Genomic DNA, 27,860 nt, shown 5'->3' with positions numbered 1-27,860 from the left:
TGCTCGGTTGTGGTGAACAAACTGAGTCCTTTCCCATGAAAGATGCTTCCATAAGCACTGGGAGAAGAGGTTTAGATTCATGTGTGGTCCGTAGTGCACCAGGGGGAAAAAAACCCCAAAGACTGTGTTTTGTGGTTTGAAAGTTATGGTAATATCTTTGTCATGTTGTGTCTTTAAATTCCCTGCCTGTTCTGTGCTGAGATATGAGAGCCATCAGGAGGGGATGGCTGGGGTGGTGCGGGGCTTGCCCAGAGCGTGCGGTGAGGAGTGCGTTCCCCTCCGAGGACCGAGCCGTGCTCTAGAACAAGCTGACGAGTGGGGAGGTGTATTTTTGTGAACTGGGTGTTGTAAAGGGTGCTTATGAGTCACGCTGTGCTCTTAGTCACCGCTTTCCTCTTGCCACAAGTCATGACTAAGGTGCTGGTGTGCAGATTCCCCGCTCATTCAGTCCTTGGCACTGCGGCAGAGCGTTTCTGGGGTGTTCTTTGTGCATGCACTGTGGATGGATAAAACTTTTGGTGAAGACCATAATAACAGGCTGCGACAGTGGGACACAAGAGGCAGGAGCCCATGAGTCTCTTCGGGGTAAAGCAGAGAGCTTGCATTTGGCAGGTCAGTGGTTCCTTGTTGTGCGTTTGCTTTCACCTGTTTGGACCCATTGATGGCTTCTCTCCAGCGTAGGAAGGACCAAGCGGCAGGACTGGAGCTGGCCTCGCCACTCCCTTGGCTCTCGGGGAGCCCCAGCAGCTGGGTACGGTTTTATTGAGCCCTTCTGGGGGAATTGTTGGGAATTAAGTGTGGGTGGAGCGTAGCCACGCTGAGTGCACCAAGCAGGGGAGACTGGGTGGAACCTCTGCCGAGATCACGGCAGCTTTTGCTCCTGCTGGGGTGGAGGTGGGGAGCTGTGATAGGCGCAGCCACCAGTGAACAATGAGCATCAAACGTTGACCTAATAAGCAAAGAACTGAGCATTTTGGGGTAGTGTTGGGAACTGCATGAGCGTGTGGCATAGGTATAGGAACGAGCTGTCTGGGATGAAAGCAAAGGCCTCCTTGGCAGGTGTTTTTTGTAGTATTGGCAGGTTTTATTTCTTCTTCCTGGATTATTTTTGTGCATTTGTGTTGCCTCTAACCAAGAGTCAAAGAGTCTGTGGGATGAGCCCTTCTCTGTGTGTTGGGAGAGGGGAGGCGCCTGCCCCAGGGTCCCTCTGGATGCCAGGGCTGGCACTGCCAGGGAGGAGGAAATCTCTGCCCGGGCACCTCTTTGATTGCTCATGGTTGGGGCAGATCTGAGAAGTAAAACTTCTGGGCAAGTTGCTTTTATTTTCATGGTGTCCCAGGCAGATGCATATGAATTGAGTGGGGTGAAATCCTCCCCTCAGCACAGTCTCTGCCAGCCCAAGGTTTAGGTTTGCACTCTGAGCAGTGGAGGAGAGGTGAGATGGCACAGAGCCGCGTTGTGAAAAGGTTGCAGCCAGGCACGCAATCCGCAGTTTCACAATGTCCTCGGATGTTGGGGATGAGGTACCCTCTGTATTTTCCTGCATTGCCACAAGGGCACGTGGACCTTCTCGTCATGTTGGCTGTGTGGCAGCAAGGTGACAGTACCAGAGGCTTTCCTGGCTGGTGCAAGGTTAGCCCTTAGGAGTGAGTTTGTGACCATCGCCAGTGGACCCTAGAGCTATCAAGGACAATCCATGCCTAGTGCAAGGAGTAGGAGCTTGGGCTCTGCCTTCGCTTTTCCCAGGTTGCACCAGATGATCTTTTGATTCTTTCCAGCCTGTTCCTTCCAGGGCTGTTCTATGATTCCCATCAACCCTGTTGCAAGGTGCTGCAGCTGTAATCTCTTGCAGTGTTATCTTCGATGGAGGCTAACCCAAGATTACCTCCTTGCCACAGACACGTGAGCAAGACTTGATCTGTCCCACAGACGGAAGTTGTGAGAAAGCAGATATGCCTGCAGCAGGTCAGGGGGAGGGTGCCTTGGCCCCACAGCCTCTCATGTTCAGGTCGTGGATGTGTGCACCTCCTTTTCTTTGCCATGGTTAGAAGGGATTGGGGGAGCAGGCGGGAAGATGACAGCTAGCAGAATGGGGTGCATCATTGGCTTTGGGGTTGCAAAGGGTGACAGGAGGCAGTGGTGTTTCACCAGGACTATCTTGTCTTGCTGCAGTGGAACTGTTGCAGTGCTCTCTTCCTTACACTTAACTAAGGGCCCAGTATACTGACTTTATTCCTTCTCTCTCTTTAGGAGATGAATTAAAATGCAGCACACCACGTGCACAGAGGACAGGATCTACCATGCACTGGAAAGATGTCTACATGGGCTTAGCAGAGATGCTGTCTCCAGCAGATGGGCTGGTAGGTGACCTGTTAACCACGAGCTTGTTCTGTCTCTGCATGATCCGCTGACCTACTTAGGCACCTGGGTAAGAGAGAGCTGCTGGTGCTACTGCAGGCTTGGAGGCCATTTCTCCCTTCCAATGTTCAAAGTTAGAGCTGAGATCCAAGCCAGTCCATCTTCTTGAGCCTCTTGTTGCAGTAGGAAGATGTACCAAGACACTGAACAAGTTACGTTAGGTCTTAAATAGCTAAAGCTCAGCAGAGAAGCCGTGTGTCTTGCCAGTTGTCCATGCATGAGCTGGAGAGAGGAGGAGTCTTCGTTCACCACGAGGAAAGACTCCTTTGTGTAATCAGCCAGCCTTGCCTTGCTTTCATGCATATAGTCCTCAAAATCTATGGGTGTAATCTCTGATGCATTGTCAGAAGCAAGTGTGGAGATATTGTTATCGTCTTTATTTAAATCTACATCAGATACCATGGTGGCCATAAAGATGTGACCCATATTCAGAGGGCTGCAAAGGGATTTGGGATGGCAGTGGTGAGGCCAGAGCAGCAATGAGAAGCAGTAATTTTTGAATGTGATTTTGACCTCTCTCCCTCATGCTCACACTTGTAGGCTGCAGTGAAACCATTCCCAAATCCTCTTGCGGATGAAAGAAATGAAATGAATTTGGGGACCTGTCAAATCCAGATTTCCTTTTGTCTGTGCATTTCTTTTTTCAACCCCCTCTGCTTTTCAATTTACCTATAAGTCAAGAAAGAGACGCAAACAGTATCCTACCCTCTGCCAAATATGGGAGTAATCCCTCTCTCTGTGCCCATTTCCTCACGCCTCCCGGAGTGATGCCAGCTCCCCGAGCTGTAGCATCACCCTGGGTCTTGGTTCACACAGCGATGACCAGGACTCCTGGATCCTTTTGGTCTCCCCATGTTCTGGGAAACAGACCCTGAGTTGTGACCTACATTCCTGGTTTCTGGAAGCACAACCTCGCGTTTGGCACCGTGACAGTGCGTGTCCAAAGGAGTCCATCTTGCCAAGCAATTCTTTGTGCGCTGCATAACTCACCTCTTCCTGTAATTATAATTAATCAATTCTTGTGTCACTCACAAACTCTGCCCTTCTCTAATCCCAGCCCCTCAGAGCTGGTGTTTGCGTTAGGGTAGCCTTTAAAAAATGACTTCATAATTTTTCTGGCTCGTTAGCAAAGACAAGACTGTACGGGGCAGGGGTCGGGTGGCGGTGGGCTCTGTTGGAAGCAGCTGTGCTGCCCAGTCATTCCTCATTTCTAAAGATTTCCCCCCGTCTCTCCGCCTGCTGGATTTCAGTCCTCTTCATGTGGGTTTTGTGGTCTTTGGCAGAATGACCTGGCATTCCTGGGAGAATCTCAGGCGTTTTACACATCAGAAAAAGTTCCCTTTCATCAAAAGCATTTGTGCTGTTGCCAAAAATCTTCAGCGTGACCGGCGAACCCCATTTCCGCGGTGGTCGGTGGATGTGATGTTAATAGCTCTGCTGTGCCCTGACCCCAAGATACCGCCCCTGGACAGGCCCCGGGGCAACGCTCCTTGGCTAATGCCTTTAGTGTTCTTCCATGTGGGCTGTCCAGCCCCGCTGACTTTTAACGTTTGCTTTGAAGAGCTGCTGTTTCACATCCTACCCCCTTGCAGTCGGGGTAGGAAGTATTTTGTTACTGCAGTAACATATACGATTTAGGGAAAACAGAGCATAATGCGCAGATCTATCTACACCCCTTCGCAGTGTATCCTATTTCTTTTCAAAAACAGACCAGAAATATTTTCACGTTCTTCTGCCTTCCCCATGTTACAAGCAACACTTTCATTTTTGCTGTCCTGTGTCAGAGCCAGGCTGTTATTTATGGCAGGGCTCTGTTCCTCATATAGTCAAGGAATCCCTCCATCTTGTTCTTAACTGTACAGTAGCCTTCTCCTTTCTTGTTTTTAACTTCTTATATCACTTCTATTTCCCAATTTATTTGCTTTCCCCTCCTTTTTACCATTTCCGTACACCAAAATAACACTCGCCACGTTACAGCTTTTTGGGCTGGGACCTTGCTAGAATTTAGTCCGTTTTTCAATTATTTAATGCTTTATTTTTACATGATAATTTTACAGGAGGTTGTTCCAGAGTGGGTGAGTAATCACTTCCGATGCGTTGTTTTTCCCCCACGTAAGTGACTGAATAGCTGAGGTCTGTGAAGTCAGCAAAGAGGAGAAGTGTGAGTGCTTTGGCCATCATGGATTTATACCCTGGATGAGCACGTGGTCGGCTCTGGGGTCTGAATAAAAACTCTTTCCTGAACTGCAGTGTTTATTGGAGGAACCAAATACAAATTAATTGTCTCTGACTCACAAAAACCCTGTTAGAAAAGTGCTAGAAAAGATGAGCTTTTCCTCGTGGAGACCCTTTTCACAGCACAACCTTTTTGCCTTCCTCCATGTTGCTGGAGAGATGATGGTCAAATCAGAGCATGCTAAAGGAATAAAAATATTTTATTCCTTGCTGGTGAGCAGTGAAATGGGGAGCGTTTGGTGAAGGAAGAGTGCTGGGCTTGGTTCTGGCTGCTGGTGGGACTGGGTTTGCTGTCCTGGGGAGTCAGAGGTGTGAGAAGGGCTGGAGGATCGTGGTGGATGGAGAGCTGCTGGAGGGGCTGTAGGGCAGCCCAGTGCCCAAAAGGTCCCAGGGAAGGGAAGGAGCTGCTGTGTCTCTGCCATGGGGCTGCACGTGAGCCAGAGAGGATGAAGGATGCTGGTGAGGGAGGATGGATGAAGGCCACTGGTGAGCTGGAGAAGGAGAGGAGCATTCAATGATATGTCTTATGTGGTGCCCAGGGAGTTTGGTCTGCTCAGCTCTTAACGAAGAGAAGCTTAAGATCCTGCTCAGTTGCAGTCATCTAAAAACCCTCATGGGGAATGAACAGTCTGGTGTGGGGACCCTCCAGCTTAGTCACCAAGTAGCAAAATGCAATGTCTGAAATTCCAGCTCTAAGTGCAGAATTAAGGTGAGCTGGTTTCTAGACCTTGCAAGTTTTAACCTTTGAACTGATTTCCCCAGGCTTGCAGTGGGTTTTCATGCAGAGATCACTGCCCAGGCTGGGTGGAAGCGCTTGGGGTGGCTCCAGCCCTGGGAGGTGCCGCTGTGCCCTGCTCAGGGGGCTCTGAGCAGCTCCTTGGACATGGGAGCTGCAGGCTGGACTCCTGTGCGGTGTGGGATGCTGTGACTGCGGGGCTTTTGCTGTCCGCTGTGCTCCGGGCACCTCCAACCCCCCTGCTTACGAACTGCTGCGGGTTGGCCCTTCCTCTGGGCAGTCCCGTGGAGAAAACCACCTTGTTCTGGTGAGGGCGTAGTGGAAATGGTGGGAGCAGCTCTGGGGGAGGGAGGAAATTGAGACATCTGCTTTTCACCCCTCCAACCTTATCACTTCTGACGGCACCGGGAACCGATGCCCAGCCCGAGCGCCGTGGGCGAAGGCAGCTTGGGCATGCAGTGGTTTTGCTTTATTTCTCTTTTTTCCGACTTGACAGTTGCCCCCTATGAAGAGCGGCGGGGGGGAAATGTCAACCGCTGAGGTCAGGAAGGAGCCGCTCCGGGAGGAGGGCGTCTCGGTGCACTTCTCAGAAAAGAAATCGCGAAGCCTCATCCTTCCGAGGCCGCCCACGGGGCCGCTGCCGCCCGGCTCCCGGCACGCTGCCGGCATCCTCGTCAACACCGATAGCAATCAAAGCGAGAGCGTGCGCTGCGCCCGAGCTCCCTCCCGGTGCGGGGGTCTTGGTGCAGCCTCTGCCCAGTGCTGGGTCCCTGCTCGGAGGCTTTGCTGTGGGTTTCGCTCTCCCAAAGGGAGATTTTTCTCTGAGTCTGTGTCGTGTTAGCTGGGGCTGTTCAGCTGGAGAAGAGCAGACTGAGGGGGGATCTTATCAATGCTCACAAATACCTTAGGGGTGGGTGTCAAGAGGAGGGGACCAAACTCTTCTCAGTGGTGCCCAGTGCCAGGACAAGGGGCAACGGGCACAACTGAAACATGGGAAGTTTCATCTGAAAATGAGGAGGAACTTCTTTACTTTGAGGGTGCCAGAGCCCTGGCACAGGCTGCCCAGGGAGGGTGGGAGGCTCCTTCTCTGGAGATATTCAAACCCGCCTGGACACGACCCTGTGCAACGTGCTCTGGGCGACCCTGCTTTGGCAGGGGTTGGACTGGATGATCTCCAGAGGTCCCTTCCAACCAGTCTGTGATTCTGTATGTTGGACTCTGTCTAAGTGTGCTGTGTAGGATGCTGGGATAAGCACACCTTAGTCCTGCTTCTGCTTGCAGCTCTGCGTGTCGCAGCCCCAGCGTCCCACGGCTGAGGACACGATGTGCTCTGGGCTGCCTGTGTTTCTGACAGATAAATCTGACTCATTCTCCATGTATGAAGAAAAAATAAATAGCGCTGGATTGGTGTTTTACTGGAGCAAAACCGGATGGATGAGCATGAGGGCAGGGTGGATGTAAGCAGTTTTTTACCCATGGATCTTCCCACTGCTCTGGCTGGGAGGTCTCTGATGCCTCTTGTGACAATTTAATAGGATTTAGGGGCTGGAAGGTGAAGTCCTGGTTTGTGCTGCTTGCACAAGGTGCATCTTTAAAGGCTGATCTTGAGCCGAAGCTCAACCCGCAGCTCCAGTGTGGACCTTTAACGCTCTCATTTAAGGCGTTGAGCAGTTTATGTGTGTGATTTTACTTACTGCTTCCCTCAGCTGAGAGGCACCTGCCTGAGCTCTTCAAACCTTGCCTTGTTATGGGCTTAGGTGAGTGAGGTGAAGTGTTTCCCCACCAACCCAGCGTTTGTACAACTCGACAGAGAGGCAGTAATGGAGAGCACAGCTCCTGCTTGCGGTGATGGCAGGGAGCATCCCTCTGCCCACCTTGGGGGACATCCCAGGGCATCCCCGAGCTGCGTGCTCCACGCGGATCTGGGGCCTCGCTTGCGTCTCATAGTAAGAAATGTTTTTTTGGGAATTAAAGAGCAAATGCAAAGTGCAGGAGAAAGCCTGGTTCAAGCTTTCTGCATGTCCTCGATGCGCATCCTACCCTCGCCTGCCCTGGAACGGGGAGGGTGCTTGGCATAGTCTGGTGCTGCCAGTTTTAAGCGTACCTGGCACAGTGGAACAAACCCAGGTTGGCCTTCGTGCTCTGAGCTGCTCTGACCTGGTGTAAAACACTGCTCCCAAGTTGTGCCTGTGATCTGTGGCCTGGCTCGACATGGTGGTGAGGTTTGCCATCACACCAAACCAGCAGCAGACCATCTGCTTGTGTGTGCTGAGACAGAGGAGCGTCTGCAAATAAAACTTTCTGGACTTGGTTTCTCACCTGGCTGCAGCCTCTCCATGGCCTGGGAATAAACCAAGTGCTGCTCTGCAGTTCATAAATGTCCCCGAGTGCTACCGCAGCACCCAGCTGTGTCCCAAGCAGACGCAGGACATCTGCAGAGGGACGGAGAGGGTGCTTGCAGGTGGGTGGCTCCTTTCTGCTTTTAATGTCACCCGGGGCTTTTGTTCCTGACCTGTGCACATTAAGAGCATCACCCTCAGCACCCAAATAAACTTTTTAGTCTGGATACAGGGAACATGGCTGCAGGGACTAACTCTGCTCCCAGTATTGAAAAGTGGATGCTTGTGACCTGGACTGTGTGCGGAGGGAAGGGAATTCTCACCCAGGTCTGGATCCCCTCGTCCTGGCTGATGCCTGGTGGTGCTGGACACTTCACTTTGCCACGTGGTCTTTGTTTATTGTCTCCAGGATTTCTGAGCTGCATTTTGTGCTTGAGACTATTTTTAGCAAGGACGCAGCTGTTTTGGTGTGTCTTTGATTAATGCTGCTTTGCCAAATTTAGGAGCTCGGTCTCTGGCAGCCTGCTGCCTCCCAGCACCGTTTGGCTTAATCCCAAGGTAATCCCAGTGCCTTGCCATGACTGTGAGTTAAACAGAAATTCTACTTGTAGCGATGTTATTCAAATATACCTGTCTGCATCCTTGTGCTTCAGCTCACAGAAGACCCCAAAATGGGTCACCTCAGGTCTGAATTATATTTGTAAGATGCTTCCCTTGAGCCCTGCCCTTGTCCCTGCTACCTGTCTGTCCCCACAGCCTGTCCACAGTGGGTTTGCCCCAGCTCCTTCCCGGGGAGGCAGCCCAGCGCCTCTCCCTCTGCCCCATTCAGCGCCGAGTAACGCAGCGAGCTGCCGCCGCCGCAATTTCCTCCTCCCTCGCTAGAAGTGAGAGGAAGGAAAGAGCCTGCATCTCGCTGGGCTATTTGTATTTGTGGTTACGCTCGCGCAGGAAGCGGCGTTCTCCTTGTCTGGCGATGCTCAGCCACGCTGCTCTCGCTGATCCTGCTCTGCACGGCCAGGCTTCGCCCTGGGCAGCCACAGCGGGGCCAAGCTCTCTTGGGTGAAATAATTCCCCCGGCCGAAGCAGGATGGGTTGTTTCAAGGCACCACATGAGCCCAACCACGTCTTGCCAAGTTCAGCAAAGCTCTGACCACTTCTGCTGGGCCTGTTGCTTTCGTGACTGTCTCACAGGTGCTGGGGCTTTCCCTGGAGGATGCCACGCTCTGGGACAATATTGATTTATTTGAGCAATCTGCCGCAGTCCTCCTAGGCAGAGCCATGGCTTTGTGCCGTTACGCTGGCTTGTGAAAGTGGCTCAAAGGAGCATCGCCGAATTACCGGGTCGCTGTGGCCGTGCCCTCCCTGACGAGATATCACAATCAAAGGTTGCGCTCTGGGTGTCAGCGAACCCAGCATGATACTGGGAGCACCGGAGGCAAATTAAAAATTGCACCTGTAATTAACAGCGAGTACATCTGAGCTCCTTGGAAACTTTCCAGCAGGATCTTCCTCCGCTGGAAAATGTTGATTCATGGAAAGTGAAAAGTTGCATGGCAGTGGGGGGGCTTTCCCGTGGGGGAAGGCTCCTGCTCTGTTTTGTTCAGCTAAAAGTTAGATGTAGAGCCACAGAAATAGTGTGTCCTCGTGAGCGAATGTTTGTCTGTGGGGGGACAAGTGAACGCTGTTTTTGCAATCTGAGCACTAGTTTTGCTTGACTTGACATCGGCATCCCAGCTGGGCCACGGCAGAGCACTCCTCTGGTTTAAATTCATCTTGTTTAACACCTAGAAGGTGTGTAAAGGTATTTTTATGGCATTTACGTGTCTGTATGTTTGATGAATTTGTAGTCTCTGCAGCTGGGAATAATGTTTGAGGGAGGGACAGCGTGACCTGTAGATTTGTGATGAATGCCACTGTCCCCTTGCCAGCTCACGGCATTGTTTCTTCCTTGTTAGCTCCAACGCAACAGCCAAGACACATGGGTTGGTGTTTGTTATGTTTCTGTGCCACTTAATAGACCACGTGAGTGAAGGGCGGCTGGATTTATATTTATTTTTCCTCTCTGATCATTACCCCCACTTCCCTGCAGCGAGAGATGCTCTGTTTCTCTTTGTTTTGCTTTTGGATAGAGCTTGGAAGAGCCCCTGTGCCGGCACCCCCTGAATGGTGCCATGGGCGGCGACCGAGCTGTGGGTAATGTCTGCACTGCGTCCGCTCCCGGTGAAAAGTTCCGCAGCAAAATGGGATGGGGGAGATGCAAACATGGACCCTTCTCAGATATTTGTTAGGCTGTTTGCTTGAAATTTCCCCACAACTTCTCTCCATGGGGCTGTGTGTGGTGCCTGGGAGGAAGAAGAGGAGGAGGAGGTGCTACTCCCTTCTTGGTCTGCAGATCCAGAGCCGGAGAGCACTGCCGCTCCCCTGGGATGCGGGGTCGGGATGAATGGAGGCGCCCGGCAGCCTTCGCGCAGATCATTTCCTCTAAGACCATCTGGGAGGTGGCCCTGGCCGCCAAGAAAAGCCACAGCCTCGGGAAACACCTTGGGCCATTGTCACCGGTTGGGTCCCAGCAGCGAGAGGCAGTTGTCGGGGGATGGAGGCCGGGGGGTTTCAATCAACTGGCGTGAAGGACCCTCCATCCCTTTGCAGGGTAGTTCGCCTCTCTCAGTATCTGGGTAATCTCCTGATGGGGTTTTAATACATTTAATGAAAATTTGAAGGTGCTAAGAGATGGAATAAATGCTGGGCAGGTTTAACAACGATGCTGCGATGCTGATGTGATGGGGAAGCTGGTCAGGGCTGCAGCATCTCCCTGTGGGTGCGATGCAGCTGGAGGGTGTTGGGTGTGTCCCTGGTGGGGAGCTGAATTTTGCAGCATTTGAGGGAGTTTATGGTTGGGATAGTGCACCTGGGGCATTTGAGCCTGGGGGTGGCAGGGCTGGGGGTCGTACTAGTGGGTTTTCTGTGCTCGGGCAGAATGAAGGTGGGCATCCCCCCATGCACATCCCTCTGGCCTCTGCAGCAGGCGGTGGCAGTGCAGGCATGACAGCTATCCAGCCTCTGTGGGGGGGAGACGTCCAACCCAGCTGAGCGCGTTGGGCTGCGTGAACGAGAGCACGAAGGCGCTCGGGTACGAGACGATGCTGCTGAGATAAGCACCGTTTGGCGAGATGAGATCTGTCCAGAATGAGGGCGTGAAGTTATTCCCTCCGCCGTGGTCTGACGCAGGTGGCGAACACCTTCGCCCTGACCCCTTCCCGTTGTCTGTCCCTCCTGTGACCTTCTCGAAGGGGGCTGTGGGTGACGGCGGCTCTGTCTCCCCTGCAGCTGGGCTGTGCCTGAACTGCTGGAGCCTGCAGGAGCTGGTCAGCCGGGACGCCAGCAACTACCTCATCCTTGTGGAGAAGATCCTCAGCAAGACCAAAGAGGTGAGTGAGGGGGCTGCCGGGGAGGGCTGTGGGCTTTGGGATGGTGTCAGCTCTGGGACTTGCCCGAAGTGGAGTTTTGCAGAGCTTGGCGGGTGAATTTGTTTTGTGGTGAGGTATTACTGGAGCACCGGAGCTCGGGGTCGGGTGATGCTGGGTCAGCAGCTCTGAAACACTGGTGGGAGCAGCTCTGTGTGTGTCCCGCCGGCTTTCAGCACACGAGAGCTGCAAGAGAAAAACCCAGCTCCAATACCTGCTCTTGGGGCAGCGCTGCGGTTCCGTGGGGAAGGGTTTTGATTTCCCCAAGCGCTGCTCGGCGCCGTGCAGGGGCAGCCCGGGTCAGTGGGCTGTGCGGATGGAGCCGGCCTTCCCCAGACCTTCCCCCGGCGTAAGCTGGGAGCTGCTAGTCCAAATCAGAGCAAATTGAAGGTTTCCTGTTGTTCTTTGATGGAAACTTTGCTGCAGCTCTGCCGGGCTTCCTGCAGAGCCAGGAGCGGAGCCGGGACACTGGGGACCCGTGGGCAGGGTTTGCACCACGTCGCAGCCCGGCAGGCGACAGTCAGGTCAGGCACAGTGGGGAGGCAAAACAGCAGCGGGGCCTATTGTATCGGCTGCCGCAGTCCCATCAGGTGCCAGAGGCATCGTCAGTCGAGCAGGGTTGACTCGGGCTGTGGCTGGGAAGACCCTGGAGGAATCCCTTGATGTGGCAGGAAACAGGGATGTGTTTCCAAAAGCCTCAGCGCTGGGAGTCATGCGATGGGGTAAATGCTGCCTTTCAGTTTTTGGGGAAAAAAAGGCTGTTTAGCTGCCAGGTCGTAGAGCCAAAACCAGCTAAGATTAGCACTATTTGGTTTAATCCATTTATATATTTTTTTTAATGGCTGGAATTGATCTAGTTGCTGATAGCATTAGGGTTTACGTAAGGGTTTATTGCACTTTGTGCTGTGCTCATGAACAAGGGGAAACAGTGTCTGCAAGTGTATCCTTGAGCCATCACTATGTCCCTCGGTGAAATAATTCTGCTGGCTGTTCACTGGCAAAGGCTGGGGCAAAAATGCATGGTTTGCACCGTGCTGCCAAGCTTTGCAAGCTGCTTGCAGGGACTGGGCTGCCCGCTTGCCTCTCCAAACTGCCTTCTTTGAGCCACTTTCATAGAATTTCATGCAACTGTGCAAGGATCAGGAGCATCGGAGGGCTGGGAGCTTGGCCAAATCCGGCTTCTTGAGGGTAAAGGCAGAGCGGCTGTCTGTGCTGCTCTGCCTGGCCCATCAGTGGGGTTTACTGGGGCTTTAGGGGTTATTTTCCCATGGAGACAAGGGAATCTGCTGGTGATGGTGATGTGATGGTGCAGGTTGGGCGCACGGCTGCACTGTCGGGAGTCTCCCGGCACCTCCAAGGATGCTTTCGGGTAACGCTCATGGTGAGCAGCCCAGCTCATCCTTCTGCCCTCGGGCTGTTTCCTACAGGTGCAGGAGAAGTGCGACTACGACCTCGTAACACCCCTGGCTCTGCTTTTCTACTATGCCGTCCTGTATGTAAGTCCTGAGGCTGCTGCAGGTAGCTTGATCCCAGCCCCCGGGGAGGCACAGGGTCTGGGGCCCCGCGGAGCCACGCAGAATAGTCACTGAAATCGAGGTGGCTTTTGTCTGAAACATCACGGTCTGCTTTGATCAGTTCATCTCAAAAAAAGCTCCTGTATGAATCTACAGGGATCAAGACCAGGCAACCATGCACAAGCTGAGAGACGAAAAAAATGAGCTTTAGTGTTTTTAATCTTTTATTTAAAGATGGGCTAATCAGAAAGGGAGACGGACAGTATCTCTGTGCAGAGAAGGCAAACTTTTTTCATTACCCTTTATAATCATGCAAAATGTATAGGCAGCACTAATGAAAAGAAGGAGCGGAGCCTTCACAGGAAATATTTTTTTTATTATTATTATTAGCACAATGCATCATTATCCCAAGGAAATCATTGCTGCCAGATCTTGCAGAAGCACAGGCTGTAATGCGATTCATCTGTGTGGATCTGTGGTTGTTAAAAAGATGTTTATATGTAGGCTTTGGCACATGAGCCACAGGCGGGAGGTTGGGAAGGTGCAGGGCGGATGAGGCTTTCTCGGAGCTGTGCCCAGTGGGGATCCTGTGACCCTTCCCTGGGAGAGGACGGGGTGTAACAGGGTGAACCTCTGCTCTGATCCGCTTCTCCTCCTCTCACTTCCAGACTAAACCCTTGAGTTTTTACGCAGTGCTTGAGGCCCGTGTCCTTGCTCCCTTCCTAACTGGCTCTCCCTGTCTCCCACAGGCTCCCCACTTCCCACCGGGCTCTGACCTGCTCCTGAAGGCCGCCAGCGTGTACCACAGCTTCCTGACCTGGCCTGTGCCCTACTGTGACATCTTCCGCGAGCTCCTCACCTTCATCAGCGACGAGCTGAAGGCCCCCGGTAAGCGCTCCCACCCCGCCACGGGGTGTTCGTGTGCTGCTGGAGCTGCTTCCCAAAAACACCCGCTGCCGCCACCGCCCCGGGTTTCTTCCTGACGCTCTCCTGGTGTTGCTGTCTCGTACCCTGCTTGCTTCCTGAATCCCTTGAGTGTGGTGTCCACATTTACCTTGTGCATCCCAAACCTCAGCTTTTCCATGAGGCGAGGACCTCCACCCTCCATCCTCTGGATAATTTTCCCTGATGGCCCAGCACAGGGTGAGACCAGATTCCTCTGGAGGAGCAGGGCAGGGTTGTGTTTTTGGTGGCTGCCTTGTGTGCAAGGTGGTAGAAGCATCCCAGGGACTCTCAGCTCTGGACCAGTGTGAATTAGAAAAATGTATAACTATTTCCTGGCTGCCGTTCAGTCTGGTGGGTCTTTTCCATGGCAAAGCATGTGCTGCTTCCGCCCAGCCCTGGGCTTAGTTTGAGATGCTTGGTTTGAGATGCTCAGTGGTGTAACTTGGGTGATAACAGTGGATCCATTCATCAGCATCAAGGTGGCTGGAGCCTCCGAGCCTGCCCTTGCGTGGAGATTTCCATAGGGCTGAGGGACTCCCCGGCTCTTTCTTTACAGCCGAGACACTACCTTGTGATACGGCTTTGGGCACATCTATCAGCAGCAGCAGCACTCCTCTTAATTAAGGGCTCCTCGTAGATGTCCTGTTGTTCCCAGTGGAGCAGCTCTTCCAATTATTTCTAAAAGGCCCTTTCTCCTAATCTCCTGTCTTTTGGTGCCTTATGGAGAGCTGTTATCACACGGAGAAGATTTCAGCCCTTGTTTAATCCTGCACAGGGCCGTGGCAGTGAGACCGGCTCTGAGCGGGGCTTGGGAGGCCTCAGATGGGTACGTGGGCTGTGGCTGAGGCTGGGGATGCTTCCTCCCATCCTCAGACCAGGCAGCTGCTTTGTAGAGCCCTGATGGGGATGTGAAATGCAGGGTCTCCATCACTGCAGCAATGTCCTGTGGAGATGGGAGCTTGTAGGTGCAGATGGGATGAAAGATGCTTTCAAAGGAACAGAAAAAATTAACAAAACCCAAAACCCTCTGCAGTGTTGGCACTGGACTGGCTGATGTAACCCCAACTCAAGGCTCTACCAGCATAAATGGCCATGGCCACCAGGCGAGGTCTGGCTGGGCTGTTGTTCTGCGTCCAGCCTCCAGCTTGGAGCTGCAGGGCCAGCACAGACATGGGGATGCTCATCCCATGCTGCTGCAGCTGTGGACTTCCCCAGCTCCTACGTGGTCATTTATTGCTGTGACACTGGTCGGAGACATGTTTTACAGACCACTGGGAAAGCCCCAGTGCTGGGGGGGGTTGTCACCAGTGCCTGGGGCTGCCTGAGCTGGGGACTTTGGTCCAAAAGCTTTTCCCCTCCTACAAGCATATGAGAGTCCCCCACCCCTGCCAAAAGATGCCATGTGGGAGGTGTTGGCCTGCCGGGGCTGGGGAGCCCGGTGCTGCCCCTCGCCGTGGCCTCTCACCTCAGCTGGAGCCAAGAACAGCAAAGACGTGTCCTCTGATGGAAAGCTGGCCAGGACCTTATGCACTTGTCGCATGGCCTCCGTGACCTGCCGCGAGGCTGAAGCAAAAGGCTTTTATTGAGATGAGGGTAAATATTAACTGAGAACAAGCTGCTGCCAGTATTTGCCAAGAACGCAATAGCTTTTATCTGCAAACTGGGACTGATGTCTCTGCAAGAGGGGTGAACGCTGCTGTAATTGGGGGGCCTGTGTGGATCAACGTGAGCTGCCCATGGGTGCTGGGCCCCCCGTGGGTGCTGCTTCTTGGCTGCTGAGCAGTGGCTGGGATTGGCATGTGGCTGCCTGCAGTAATAAGGGTGCTGGGTCTTGTTGACACCGTAGGATCTTTTCCAAGATGTACCTCAGTCCTTCTGCCTTTTGGGAGTGACACGGGCTTTGCTGTTGCCACCCAGTCCAGGTCCATCAGACATTGCCTGGTTGGGGTTCCCGATGGCATCCCAGGGGTGGTCCCAGGGAGGCATCCAGGGATGTGGGCTGCTCACACCAACCTTGCTTCTGCTGGGGCCAGGCTCGGCTCCATCTCTGTGGGAGGGAAGGTGGCAGTGACCTGCTGTCCACAGGCGAGATCTAGGGCCTGGGGGGACTAAAGCAAGTGGCAGAAGCTGTTAAATATCACCCGTGCAATTCAAAATGAATCCCACATCCGCAGTGGGGCAGAAGGGACTGGGGATGGAACAGCTGTCCCTTCCCATCCTCTGGTTGCCTTCCCATTTCCTTGGGCTTTCACCCTTTCCATCCCAAGGCTCCCTTGCTCCTGGGCTGGTCCCCTTGCGTGGTGCCTTGTCCCCATAAGGACTTTTGATGCTGCCATGCCCGTTCCAGGCTGCAGCTCAGCCAGGTCAGGACCACATTAGGAGACAAAGTCATGCTCCTGAAGCACAGTGGTCTGCTGTGGTGTCACATCTCCTGTCGTCTGCTCTCTCCCCCAGGGATCTCCTTCCAGAGGCTGGTGAGGACGGAGCAGGGGCTGCCCGTGAAGAACTACCAGAGCTCCACCGTGTAAGTGTGGCCATGGGTGCTGCTGGCATCTCTCTCTGTAGCATCCCCACCCTCTCACTCTGCCTGAGCAGCAGTGGGTCTGCAGCAAGCAGCATCTCAAAGGTGTAGCAGTGGGTGCCAGGGAGAAGAGCTGGGTAGCTGGGCTGAGCTGTGGGAAGGGATGAGGAAAGTGGCTGTGGTATTTCCACAGCCATGGGTCAGAGTCTGTGGGTTCCCCGTGTCGGTTATTCCCCAGCCCTGCTTACTGCAGGGCTGCAGATCCGGGTGAAAACAGCCGGGAAAGGCAGTGTCTCCTCCGCAGGGAGCTGCTGATCTCGGCACAGGCTGGAGAACAGCCAAGAGATGCTTTGATCTGCGTGTTTGGGAGCCAGCAGCCTGAGGGGGGACAGAAGTGAGCCCGTCTCAGTGCAACAATTAATGAAAGCCTTGCAGCTCTCAGCGCAGTCAGACTTTGCACTTTATTCGAGGGCTGAACCTTTCCTCCTGCCAGGGCACCTCATTTGTAAATAGGAAAATGAGCCCGGCTGGTGTGTGCCCTTCCTGGCTGCAGTGCCAGCCCCAGCCCCAGGGACAGTCCTTCGTGCACAGCCGCCTCTGCTCTGCACAGGAGGGGTGTCCTCTTTTGGCTTGTCCGCTCATGCCGTGCAGCTCTGGATCTGCACCTGTGTCCCACCCAGCTGCGCTGGTGCCGCTGTGTTGCTTTCCCAGTACAGCTCCCCTGCTCTACACGCTTATACTGGTGCAAGTGCAACCACGGATGACATACAGCAGGATGGCTGTATTTGCATAAAAAGCCCTGAAAGATGGCACAAAGCTGTACCCAAGCTGAACCTTGGGCTTACTGAAAGCTTGTGCCCATTGCCTGAGCTTTCTAGAACCTCAGACATCCTTAATTCAGAGCCATTTTTGCTCGGTGAGGTGGACTGCTCTCATCCATGAACAGAAGCAGATGCTCTCTGGGCTGCAGGTCTGGGAATTCAAAGCCTGTGGATATTCATATTGTGGTCCAGGGCAAAAATGCAGCTGAAGGTTGTGGCTTTTCTTAAAGCCCAGAAGTGATGCTCTGACCCGCACCTTGCAGAAGGAAAATGTTTTGGGGGCCACTCTCATTTTTTTTATTCCCCCACCTTCATTGCATGTGCTGGACGTCCAGTTTGGACAACTGACTGCTGGGCCCCTCTCTGGGGCTGATTTAACAATTATTGGGCTGGTGATTTTGCAGATGTGGCAGGAGAGGTGGTGCCAAGGGGCAGGATGGAGGATGCTCATCCCTTACCTGCCCCTGCCCACGGCTGGCATGGCAGCGTGGGTCTGGCACCCCTGCACAGCCCCGAGACCCTCCGGCTGTGACTGACGTGACAGGACACTGCCATCTAGTGTGAACTTGTCCAAGAGTTTCATGTGCCACCAGCGTCCAAGGCTGGCTGTCCTGGATGCCTAACCACCATCCCCTTGTCCCCAGGACGGTGCTGCTGCTCAACCGCTCCGAGGTGCAGAGCGAGTTCCTCTCCATCGCCGAGAAGTTGAGCGCCAGCGAGCCCCCACACCACGCCACGCTCGTCCTGCTCCTCGAGCACCTCTACCAGGCCAACTTCGGCACCCGCTGCGACCTAGACAGCCTGCACCACCTCCTCAAGGTAGGCTCAGAGAGCTGCGACTTCAGTGATGCTTCGGTGATGCCGTTGGGAGCAGCTTCATGCAGTTGGCTGGTGGATTTCCTGACCAAAAGACTATTTGATTGACAAAAGAAAAAAGTTTTGATAACACTTCTTGTAGGAAAAATATGTCCCTTTCCCTTCTCAGGTTAGACCTGAGGTCTACGCTTCTGTTTTGTGAAGTGTGGCGGGCGGGTAACTCACCTTTTACCCTTTTTTCCCCATCCCTAACTGGAGAGAGGAAGAGCCCCTGGGTTTGAAATGCAGCAAAAGTGTTTGTTTGCCTAGAGAAACACTTCGCTTTGGTTTTGGGAGGGGGCAAAAACTTGTCAAGAAAACCCCTTAGTTGTGTTCAAACACATTTTTTTTCTTTGCAAAAGTTTTGGGGGGACTCGAAGGGGGTAGGAGGTAGAGGAGGGAGAGAGATTTGCCCAGTGGTGTAGGTCTTGACATTCCCCAAAGACCTGTGTGTTGCCTCTGTGGAGGGACCCCCGCCTTGATCTCTCACCTTGGCTGTGTTCCCCCCAGTCCAAGACGCTGGAAGAGCTCTCGGAGATCTACGCCAGCGCTGCCGACGCGCAGGAGATTGCAGCTGCCAGCAGTGACCCTGTCCTGGCCCGGGAGCGGCTGCAGTCTGTGCTGCGGGACATCGCTGGGGCCGCGTCCTTTCCTGCCATCGCGGGTGAGAAACCCCCCGGCCCCTCTTTCCAGGGTTTTCTGCCAGCTCAGCCCCTGCCGTGGCGATGAGCAGTTTTGCGCAAAGTTTCAACCTAGTGCAACAACTACAACAAAAAAGCCACCAACCCAGGACCTATTTCGTAACCACGCAATGAGCCAGAAATGATTTCTCATCTTTCGTTAAAACAGCAACAAAAAAAAATCTCCAGCCTTTGAGGGCAAGATGGAAATGTTAAATCAGAAACCGGTGGTAGCAGCGGTGTCTGCTGGCTCTTAGAGGTGTGAAATGTCCCCTCATCCCAATTTCATGTGACTTCACGGGGATAATGACAGTATCATCCATGTCCTGCATGACCTGGGCTGCCCAAAACACGTGCATGGTGTGGGTGGCATCTCCCACCGGCCAGGAGAGCTGTCAGAAGCGGTACTGGGGTCCCTGCAAACTAACTCCGCTCCCTCCTCTCTTCCCAGGTGAAGCTCAGCCCCACAAGCTCCACACCATCCCCATCCCCGCCGCTCGCTGCTACACTTACAGCTGGGATCAGGATAACTTTGGTAAGAAGAGAGTGTCCCCCATCCCTCCTAGTGAGACCACAGCCCTCTGCTCCCTGTCGCAGGGGCAGCTGAGCAGCGTTTCAGCTTGGCTGGGGCTGCCACGTGCAGCTGGGTGCGTGATACAAACTGTGGCCAGAGCCTGAAAGAGCCGGTAACAAATTGTTGGTGTGGGAGGGAGAGGTAACACTGTGAATGCCAATGTCCCCTAGATGGGACAGGATGTGGGCATCAGCTCGGGCATGACGTGTGCTGTGATCCCAAGCAAAGCCCTCATCTGAGCAGTGGGCACAAGACGCTGGTGGCCCCAAAACTTGTTGCCAGAGACAAATCATGCAGGGCTTAATCTCCTGGGCAAAACTGTGCTTTGCATTAAGCTGGAAGAGGTTCATCGCACCCGAGTCCATGGGGATATTGGTAGGACAGAGACCTTGTTTGGTAGAAAGCTCCTCTGCAAGGAGTAAACTTTGCTCATGCCCTGGAAAGAATTGTTGCTAGAAAAGCCTGACCACACTGAGATGTCAGGGCTTTGTGGGGTTGAGACCCCTCAGACGTTACTGCTCTTCCCCCGCCCGCAGCAGGGATGGCCGAGGAGCGGGTGCCTTTGCCGTGCTCTCGGCCTGGCCGCAGCAGTTTTACAGGGGAAGCAGTGGTTTCCCCTTCTGCTGAGCTGGTCTCCCTGGCTTCCCTATTCCTGGAAGACCTTTTCTGTTCCTGTGAAGGTTTCGTGCTCGTTGCCTGCTGGCCCCAGCAAGCTGGACCAGAGCTCTGACTTGGGCTTTGCAGTGAGTTCAGCCTTGCTGGGAGGCCACCCACAGCGGGGCGATTTGGGGTTTGATTAGCCAAATACCTTGCTTTCCTCCTGCCCTCTGGTTAAACCCGGATCGGATGCAAGCGCGTTGTGAAATCTGTGTAGGAAGGAAGCAAAACCCCAACTGGTGTTCGCCTTTCGAGAACCCAAACAGAATGTGACCTCAAGGAGAGAAACACATTTTGTTTTGCATTGCATCTGAGTGCCTTATGGAAATCTAAAAATGTTCAGTAGGAGGTTTTCAGTTCCTTGTTTGAAACTGTGCCGGATCAAAGAGAGCGTTGGCCATGCTGTAGTAGTGTTGTCTGGGGTCGTCACATTAACAGTGGTTATGTTGGAGCCCGTGCCAGACGTGATCTCCCTCCGGTTGCCTTTCAGATATCCTCAATGATGTCCTCAGCAAAGAGTGCAGCGTTGTTGAGCCCATGGCCTCAGAGAACGAGGAGGAGGATGAAGAGGAAGAGGAGGTGGAAACCGATGGCTGTTCCCCGGAGCGAGACTCACTGCTTTCCCCCATCTGTGCCATTTCGAAAGACTCTGTGTATTCGGCGCTGTCGGAGGAGGGATCTAAGCCTTCACGAGTGTCCCTCTTCACCACCTCCAAGGACTCCATCTCAGAGCTGACGGTGGTCTCCAGAAAATCCCTGAAGTCGTTTGTCTCCAGCCTGAAGGACTGCATGGACAGTGGATACGCAGAGGACAGTGACGAGAGCTCCCTGGACGTGGTGGGGAGGCCGGAGCTGAAGGTGGAGAAGACCCACCACAAATACAGACACACGCTGACCAACAAGATCTACAAACTGTTCAAGAGCAAAAGCCAGCTGGTCTTGAGGAGGGACTGCCCGGACACGGGCTCGCTCTCGCTGCCCCTGCGCCGGGCCGAGAGCCTGTGCACCCCGCAGGCCAAGCACCGCATCCCGGCGCGCTCCCGGCGCGCTCACTCACTGCCGCAGCACGTCCTGAGCCAGCGGCTGCCGGCCCCGCTCGCCCCGCGGCACCTCAGCCTCCACCGACGGCCCTTCCTCAGCTACGACGAGGATGCCAAGGTGTCCACACTGCGCGTTGTGGTCTTCGGCTCTGACCGCATCTCAGGGAAAGTGGCCAGAGCCTACAGCAACCTCAGGTGAGCTGGGCAGTGCAGGGGACCTGGCTTCAGGTACCTGGCCCTTCTGGGACACGCCAGAGGGCTTGGCTCACCCAGCCCTCTCCTACCTTCTCCTAGGCTCAAGGAGAGCACATGCCCCTCACTGACAAGGTACTTCAAGCTGCAGTTTTTCTACGTCCCCGTGAAGAGGAGCTGCTTGGCTCCGTCGACCCTGCTGATGCATCCCTCCCCATCCCTGGGGGACCTGCAGCTCCGGGCCTCAGCACAGGTGGTAGGTGTCCTGCTCGCTGCGGGGCTTGCGGTGCTACCGGTGCTCTACTTGGCCCTGAGAATGGTGTGTGAGGAGGCCAGCAGGACAGGCTGAGGGCAGCGCTGGTGTCTCTTCCACCAGCCCCAAGTGTGGGGTGAGGAGTCTGGGAGGTTCCCCAGCATGATCCCCATGTGTCTGGTTTCAGGATCCCACCTCGTCTGGAAGGGAGAGCAGCACCAACGACATCTCCCACTACATTGGCATGTTGGACCCATGGTACGAGCGCAATGTTCTTGGGCTGATGAACCTGCCCATGGACGTCCTGTGTCAGGTATGTGCATGCCACCTGGTAGGGCTTGGCATCCCCCTTCCCTGAGGTACAGGGCAGCTGAGGGGAGAGCTTCTGCTTAGCACTGGGCCACCACGATCCTGTACAGCAGGCTCTGCTACATGGACATGGGCTGGAGATGGGTGGTCAGGAGGGGAGTTTCCATCCCCGGCAGGGTGGGATGGGCAGTTCTTGGCACCGGGCTGTGGGTACCACGTACCCCATCAGGCTTGTGACTTACTCTCTCACCGCAGTCTGCCAAGCCAGAGGCTGAGACCCAGGAGGACTCCCAGGAGCAGCTGCCCATCCTGGCCGACATGATCCTCTACTACTGCCGCTTTGCCACGCGCCCTGTCCTGCTGCAGCTCTACCAGACAGAGGTAGGCAAAGGGGCTCAGCCTTGTCTTGGTGAGAGGAAAGGGAGGTCTTCTGCCTGTGCCACCAACTCAGGACCTGCCTGTGAGTCGGATGGGGGTATGGCACAGCCACCATGTGCTGGTGAGGCAGAGTTTTACTCCCTGGGTGCCCATGGTGCTTTGGCTGATGCTCCTGGCTCAGGGATTGAGAGCATGCAAGTCCTGCCCAGACAATCCTTAAGTCACATGAGCAGGTTTCCATCCAAACACCTTTCCCCATGACACAAAGCAGCTCCTGTCAGTGCTGACGGTTATTCACATCACTGGAAGTCCCTCCAGTGCTCTGCTTTCCAAATCAAGCCCCTCCATGAAGCCTATTTTCCACACCCTGCTGTGTGCACAGGGCAGACGTGGTGGGGAAGGTTGAGTGCACTGCTCCAACGTCTGCTTTGGTGGGGTGGCATGGGACCGGCTGCAGTGGAGCTGTGGCGAGCAGAGTTGCTGCTGTTCATGGGATCTGTGTCGCTCAAAACAATCCCCAGACCCTGCTGTTAGGCTCATCGTGGATTTTCTTTCCAGTGGGCTGGGGAGTTTTCTTTAAGTGAAAATTAGGTTTTTGGGTTGTTTTACTTGCTGGTGGTCTGTTAAAACAGTTGGAAGTACAGCTAAAGGCAAGTGTCACCCAAGGCAGTTGTTGAAAGGTGTATTTTGAAAACGTGAAAGGATTTTCCCAAACTGACCTGTTTCCTGAAGGAAGGAGTGAGAGGGGTGAACGTTGCCTGGTGCAGGTTGGGTCTCCTCACCACCACATCTCCTCTCTTCTCCCCTTGGCAGCTCACCTTCATTGGGGGAGAAAAGATGACCGAAGTCTTCATCCACTCCCTCGAGCTGGGCCACTCGGCGGCCACGCGGGCCATCAAGGCGTCAGGTCTGTAGCTGCTTCTGCACCCGCCGCCTCGGGGTTGAGGTCTGCGAACCGCTGGGCTGGGAGATAACTGGAAAGAGGGGCTGGAGGGCATGTGAGCTGCAAGAGGTGTCTGAGCCCAGGCTGAGCAAAGATCCAGACATCTTTTTCACAAATTTGGAAGTTATGGTTCTCACGTTCCTCTTCAAGAGCGAAGCTGTAGCAATACCTTGTTGTTTTTTCTGCTGTTAACTCTGAAATGTATTTGCAATAAAACAGCTTCAAACCCGTTTCCTTCCTCTGATCAGCACCTGGCCAAGTGCAACTCTTCATCTTTTATTTTTGCTGCTTTCTGTTGTTTGTGCTTTGTCCAGGAGTGTCATTTATAAAAACCCTCCTTCCATTTTCCTCAGTTTACCGGGCAAAGCAAGGTTCGTGCATATGCTTGTAGCCTTCCTGCAAGCGAGATCCATGAGCTTTTACACTAGGAATTTCTAAAGTTAGTAGACAAGAAGCAGTGACAGAGCATCTGCCTGCAGCGTGGTCTCCAGCTCTCCTGGGCACCAAGGACAACGTGCTGTCTGGTGCGGCTCGCAGAGACATCTCATGGCCGGCCAACAATACTGCATTTAAACACGTTGCTTAATTTTTTTTAACCAATTGCTTTTCTGTGATCTCGCCTTTTCTTTCTAAACACGGCTCATAAAATATCCTCCATATGAAGTGTCACCACCCCGCTCCCCCAAAATACAGGCTTGGCCAAGACCTCTTCCCAATAGCTCATGAAACCACCCATCCTTTTGATTTTTTTTTTTTCCCCTTGGGTTGTCTGGCAGCACACCACTTAACGTCTGCAAAAAATTAGCCAGGAAAAAAAAGTTACTAAGTGTCGGGCACAGTATTTCAAGGCTAATTTAATGTGGGCACAAATATGCCCGGAAAAACAGGAGCCGGGTTAGCAATGAGGCCTTTTATTGCTTTGTGTTTTCCCTGGAGCGCTGACCCCTCTGCACCGGCTTAGCCAGCACCACTCTCAGTTTTGCAGAGCTGCTTGTTGTGCTTTGTGCTGAAATTTCTGCACTGGATTAATTGCTTTCTGGCAGCTTTTAAGCCACCTTTTCTTTTTGCCTTTTTTGTTCCACAGCTGTGTTCAGCAAACGGTTCTTTTTTCCCTTTCTGTAGGTACTGAGCGTGCTGCCGTATCAGTAGCCCACTGAAGAATGGGGATGAAAGGCCACCGTGTGACATTTGCTCCTTGTTTTGTGCAGGTCCAGGCAGCAAAAGGCTGGGCATAGATGGAGACAGAGAAGCAATCCCACTAACACTACAGATCGCCTACAGCAAGGTGAGCCCATGGGACTTGCAGAAAGATAAACAGGGTAGAAAACCACTTCAGTGCTGGGCAAACATGTCCCTCTCCACTGGGGGCTGAGAGAGGCAGATGCTGACAGTGTGCTGGAGGAGCCTGAATCCCAGCCTGGATGAGCCAAAGTCAAGCTAATTGTCTGCTACTGGCTAATTGGGGGTGTCATTCCACTCCTGTTCCAGCCCAGTAAAATAGGGAATGTGCAGCCAGTTTCCATAGACTGGACGTGTACTGGGTGCCACTTTACACTGGTGGACTTTGCTTCCAGTCCTGGACTGGTCACAGCAGTCCTCCTATTTTGTTGGTGTCTCTGCAGTTATTTAGTGTGAAGCCCAGGCAATTTTTGTAAATCCAAAGTTAAATTAATTGTAATGCCTACTCAAACTTTGTGCAGCTCCAGGTGAATCCAGATCTGAGCTAGTCCAGCCAGATGGTTAGGGGTGGGAGGCAGGGTAACATCAGCCTGCAGCATGGCATCTCATGGGCTTTGGTTGGTCTCTGCAGACAGCCATCAGTGGAAGAAGTCACTGGAACGATGTTGAGAAGGTCTGCACATCCATCAACCTTAGCAAAGCCTGCAAGAAGTATGAAGAACTAGGTGGGTAGAGGTGGTCTTTGTGGCTTTGTGTTGGGAGCAATGGGAGGGACTGGTGGAGCAAGAGGGCAGTGTGGATCTTCTAGCTGGAGCAAAGCAGGGATGTGTGAATGCGGGAGAAGATACGTGGAAGGTGCCTCGTGTTCCTGGGGCATATTGTAGTCCTTGGCTGTCCTTAGCACCATGTCAGGGACAAAAGGCACTTGAATTCCTGTTGTCCTAAAGCTTCCAGCCAGGGAAATGGGATGTCCGTTAGGGACAGACTGGGACGGTGCAAACAGCAGGATGGTCACTGGAGAGTGGTGCTTTCCAGAGCAACACTTGTTTAGTAAGGAGAAGGAGAGACAGGTAAAATTATTGTTAAATGAAGCAGGACCAAGGGAGAGGGTGCTGGTCCTTCCATCCACAGAAGCGTTCATCAGGCTCTTGCTAAGCTGATGCTTCAGCCTGGTTTCCTTCCTGCACCTCAGAGAGAGCTGGCTGCCACATGGGTTTTGCTTCATAACTTTTTTTTTCTAATCAGGTTTCCAATGGGCTATCAATAAGGCTTTGAGCCTTTAAAAAGCAGCAAGGCTTTTAGTCAGTGGCATATTTAGAAGCAATACCTGTTCGTTCTTGCTTAAGAACTGCTGTTCTGGCAATCAGACACCCAGTTCTGAGTAAACTGAGGGTTTGTTTAGTTCCTCTTTCCTCGTGTGCTTTGTGTCTGGCAGATACGTGGTTTGTGAGCAGAGTAGTTGGGGTAAATGGGTGATCTGCCAAATAGCAGACAGCTCCTATGTGCCCCACGGAGCTCAACCTAAACCTCTATCTCTCCTGTCCCTCCTGTTGCTACCCCATCCATGAAGCCATGCAGCCAACCCTGGAAAAAACCCAACAGGAATTAATTTCCCACCTCCTCTGTACATTTTGGGTGTTTCTGTGCTAGTTCAGGAGCTTGGCTCATGCTGCCAACACTGTGGGTTTGCTTTAGGGGGTGTCCTCAGTTCCACATTGAGGAGAAGCTTCTCCTTCATGAATCTCTTCCTTCCAAGAGAAAAGCTGTCCCCTTGATTGTCTCCGTTGGTTTTCACATTCAGCAGTTTGACCACAGGATGTCACTGTAATTCCAGACGTGAGAAAGCATCTCCAGGTGGACTGCAGGAAAGGCCATGCTGGGAGAGAGAGAATTTCCTCATGACGATGGGGCAACGGATTTTCTCCTGTTTAGGTCCTAAGATAGTGAAATACCCTGTGCTGCTGTGTTTGGAAAGCAGTTGGAGATTACTCTGAAGTTTACCTCTGTCTCTCTGATTGCTTTCTCTCTGTGTAGGTTAGCATTGGGGAAGGAAAGCTAGATCTGTATTGTATTTCCCTTGACAGTGGGGTCCTGCTGAGAACCACTGTCTCTGGGATGCTTTGAGGGGTGGAGGGACCACTGGGGTTCCCACCAGTGGCCCAGAAGCCCCAAGTGATAACAGTTTTCTTTTGTTACAGCCTCAAAGACAGAGTGTCTCAACCTGACCATGACGGAGGTGGTCAAAAGGCAAAACTCCAAATCCAAAAAAAGTTTCAATCAGGTAACTCAAATCATGGTGCTTTTACGTTTGGTAGGGGGATGGCAGCCTGACTCAGCTGGGAGGGAAGCAGGGCAGGAGACAATAGCTCCTTGGGGGATCCATTTGATGTTGGCCACCAGGCCTGCCTTAGTGGCACCCAGCTCCCCTGCTCCCCTTCCCTGCACAGGGGTAATGCCCTAAGCCTGGCAGCTCCCTCACTCAGATTCTTTTTCTATCAGCAGATCAGTGTGTCCCAGATAAAAGTAGACAAGGTCCAGATTATCGGTCTCCAGTCCTCCTTCGCTGTGTGCCTGGACCAGGATGAGCAGAAGATCCTGCAGAGTGTAACCAGGTAGGAACTGCAACATGGCCAGCTGCCCAATGCAGTCAGTGTTCCTGGGATGGTGCATCCAGTGTGCAAGAACTTGTCCATGAAGTGTGGGTGACCAATGGGGGGGACAAGGTCCTGAGCACCATTGTAGATCTATGCCAGATGCCCAAGCTGGGTGACTTAGCTCCGAGCTCTGTAGTGCAGCTGAGTTCAGGTGGGATGGATGATCCTGCTCAGATCCCAGCAGTAATTTACCTTCATGACTGCCACAGTCTGAAGGGTGGTCCCCAGTCAACTCTTAAACTCTGTAAAGACAGCCCTTTCAGTAAGACCAGAGGAAAGGTTTGCAGTGTTTGAGAACTGGGCATATGAGCAGAGCCTTCACCTTCTAAACCTCATTTGGGTTCTCCATCCCCTTTGGCACACCCATTGCAGAAGGAACCCATGATCTTCATGGGAGAGACTGGGGTAGAGCAAGAATTGTTTATTTGACTGTTCATCCACCAGTCGTGTCCCCAGGGCATCAAGCTGGCTCCCCAGGTGATGGAATTGAAAACTCACTGTAGACAACATAGTTCCATGAGCACAAAGAGATCAAACCAGTTGATCCACGGGTCTTAAAGATGTGCAAGCATTTTAATTTCTCCCTCAGAGAGAGCAGAACTCTGCAAGGTTATGCTGCCTCAAATGGAAAAAGATTTTGGATCTTATTTCTTAAATAACCCTGAAGAGAAGTGTTTTACTCAACTGTTTGTTGTGCAGCTCAAGGGGCTAGGGGGGGAGCTCAATGCATGAAATGGAAAAGGAGCTACTTCCTTCTCCTCAAAACTTGGGGGATGCAAAAAGGCTCATTTTCCCTAATGAGTTTCAGAAATTACTCTTTATGGCTGTCTGCTCTAGGTCCAAATCTGAGCCAGCTTAAAGACCTGAACTCTCAGCACTCAAACTCCAGTCGTATTAAAGACTGCCCTGATTCCTGTTTGTTTGCAGACATTTCTGCTGCACCTGAGGGCCGTGATTCTCAGCCACACACCTTACTTACGTATATTCTGGTTTCTTTTTGTTCCCCTGCAGGTGTGAGATCTCTGTGTGCTACAAACCCAGGGACAATGATCTCTTTGCACTGAGAAGGTCCTCTTTGCCTCCCCAGGACCCCTCTGAGTTTCATTCTCTCCTGTGTTTACCCATTGCCACCTTCAGTGGAGCACTGCCATAG

The 27,860-nt window shown here is 53.1% G+C and overlaps 1 protein-coding gene across 1 annotated transcript; it reads left to right on the top strand.

Annotated features, from left to right (window-relative positions):
• Positions 1-2,263: 2,263 nt before the first annotated feature.
• On the top strand, positions 2,264-27,860 carry PIK3R5 (phosphoinositide-3-kinase regulatory subunit 5). Its single transcript, XM_068413332.1, has 18 exons — positions 2,264-2,360; positions 11,056-11,156; positions 12,620-12,688; positions 13,456-13,594; positions 16,106-16,175; positions 17,638-17,812; positions 18,359-18,512; positions 18,980-19,063; positions 20,250-20,994; positions 21,094-21,244; positions 21,432-21,557; positions 21,809-21,934; positions 22,745-22,838; positions 24,083-24,159; positions 24,685-24,778; positions 26,252-26,334; positions 26,556-26,665; positions 27,719-27,860. Exons 1-18 carry the CDS (start codon positions 2,264-2,266, stop codon positions 27,858-27,860), a joined length of 2,637 nt encoding a protein of 878 aa, XP_068269433.1.

Source organism: Nyctibius grandis, chromosome 15 (assembly GCF_013368605.1).
Source record: "Nyctibius grandis isolate bNycGra1 chromosome 15, bNycGra1.pri, whole genome shotgun sequence".
Lineage (NCBI taxonomy): Eukaryota > Metazoa > Chordata > Aves > Nyctibiiformes > Nyctibiidae > Nyctibius > Nyctibius grandis.
The sequence above is the reverse complement of the archived record's forward strand: the minus strand, read 5'-3'. Positions and strand labels throughout refer to the sequence as shown.

Coding starts and splice junctions, on each gene's coding strand:
- PIK3R5 (XM_068413332.1), top strand. CDS start 2,264: ATGCAGCACACCACGTGCACAGAGGACAGGATCTACCATGCACTGGAA. Junction 21,558..21,808: donor CCATGGACGTCCTGTGTCAG/GTATGTGCATGC, acceptor CTCTCACCGCAG/TCTGCCAAGCCAGAGGCTGA. Junction 24,160..24,684: donor TACAGATCGCCTACAGCAAG/GTGAGCCCATGG, acceptor TGGTCTCTGCAG/ACAGCCATCAGTGGAAGAAG.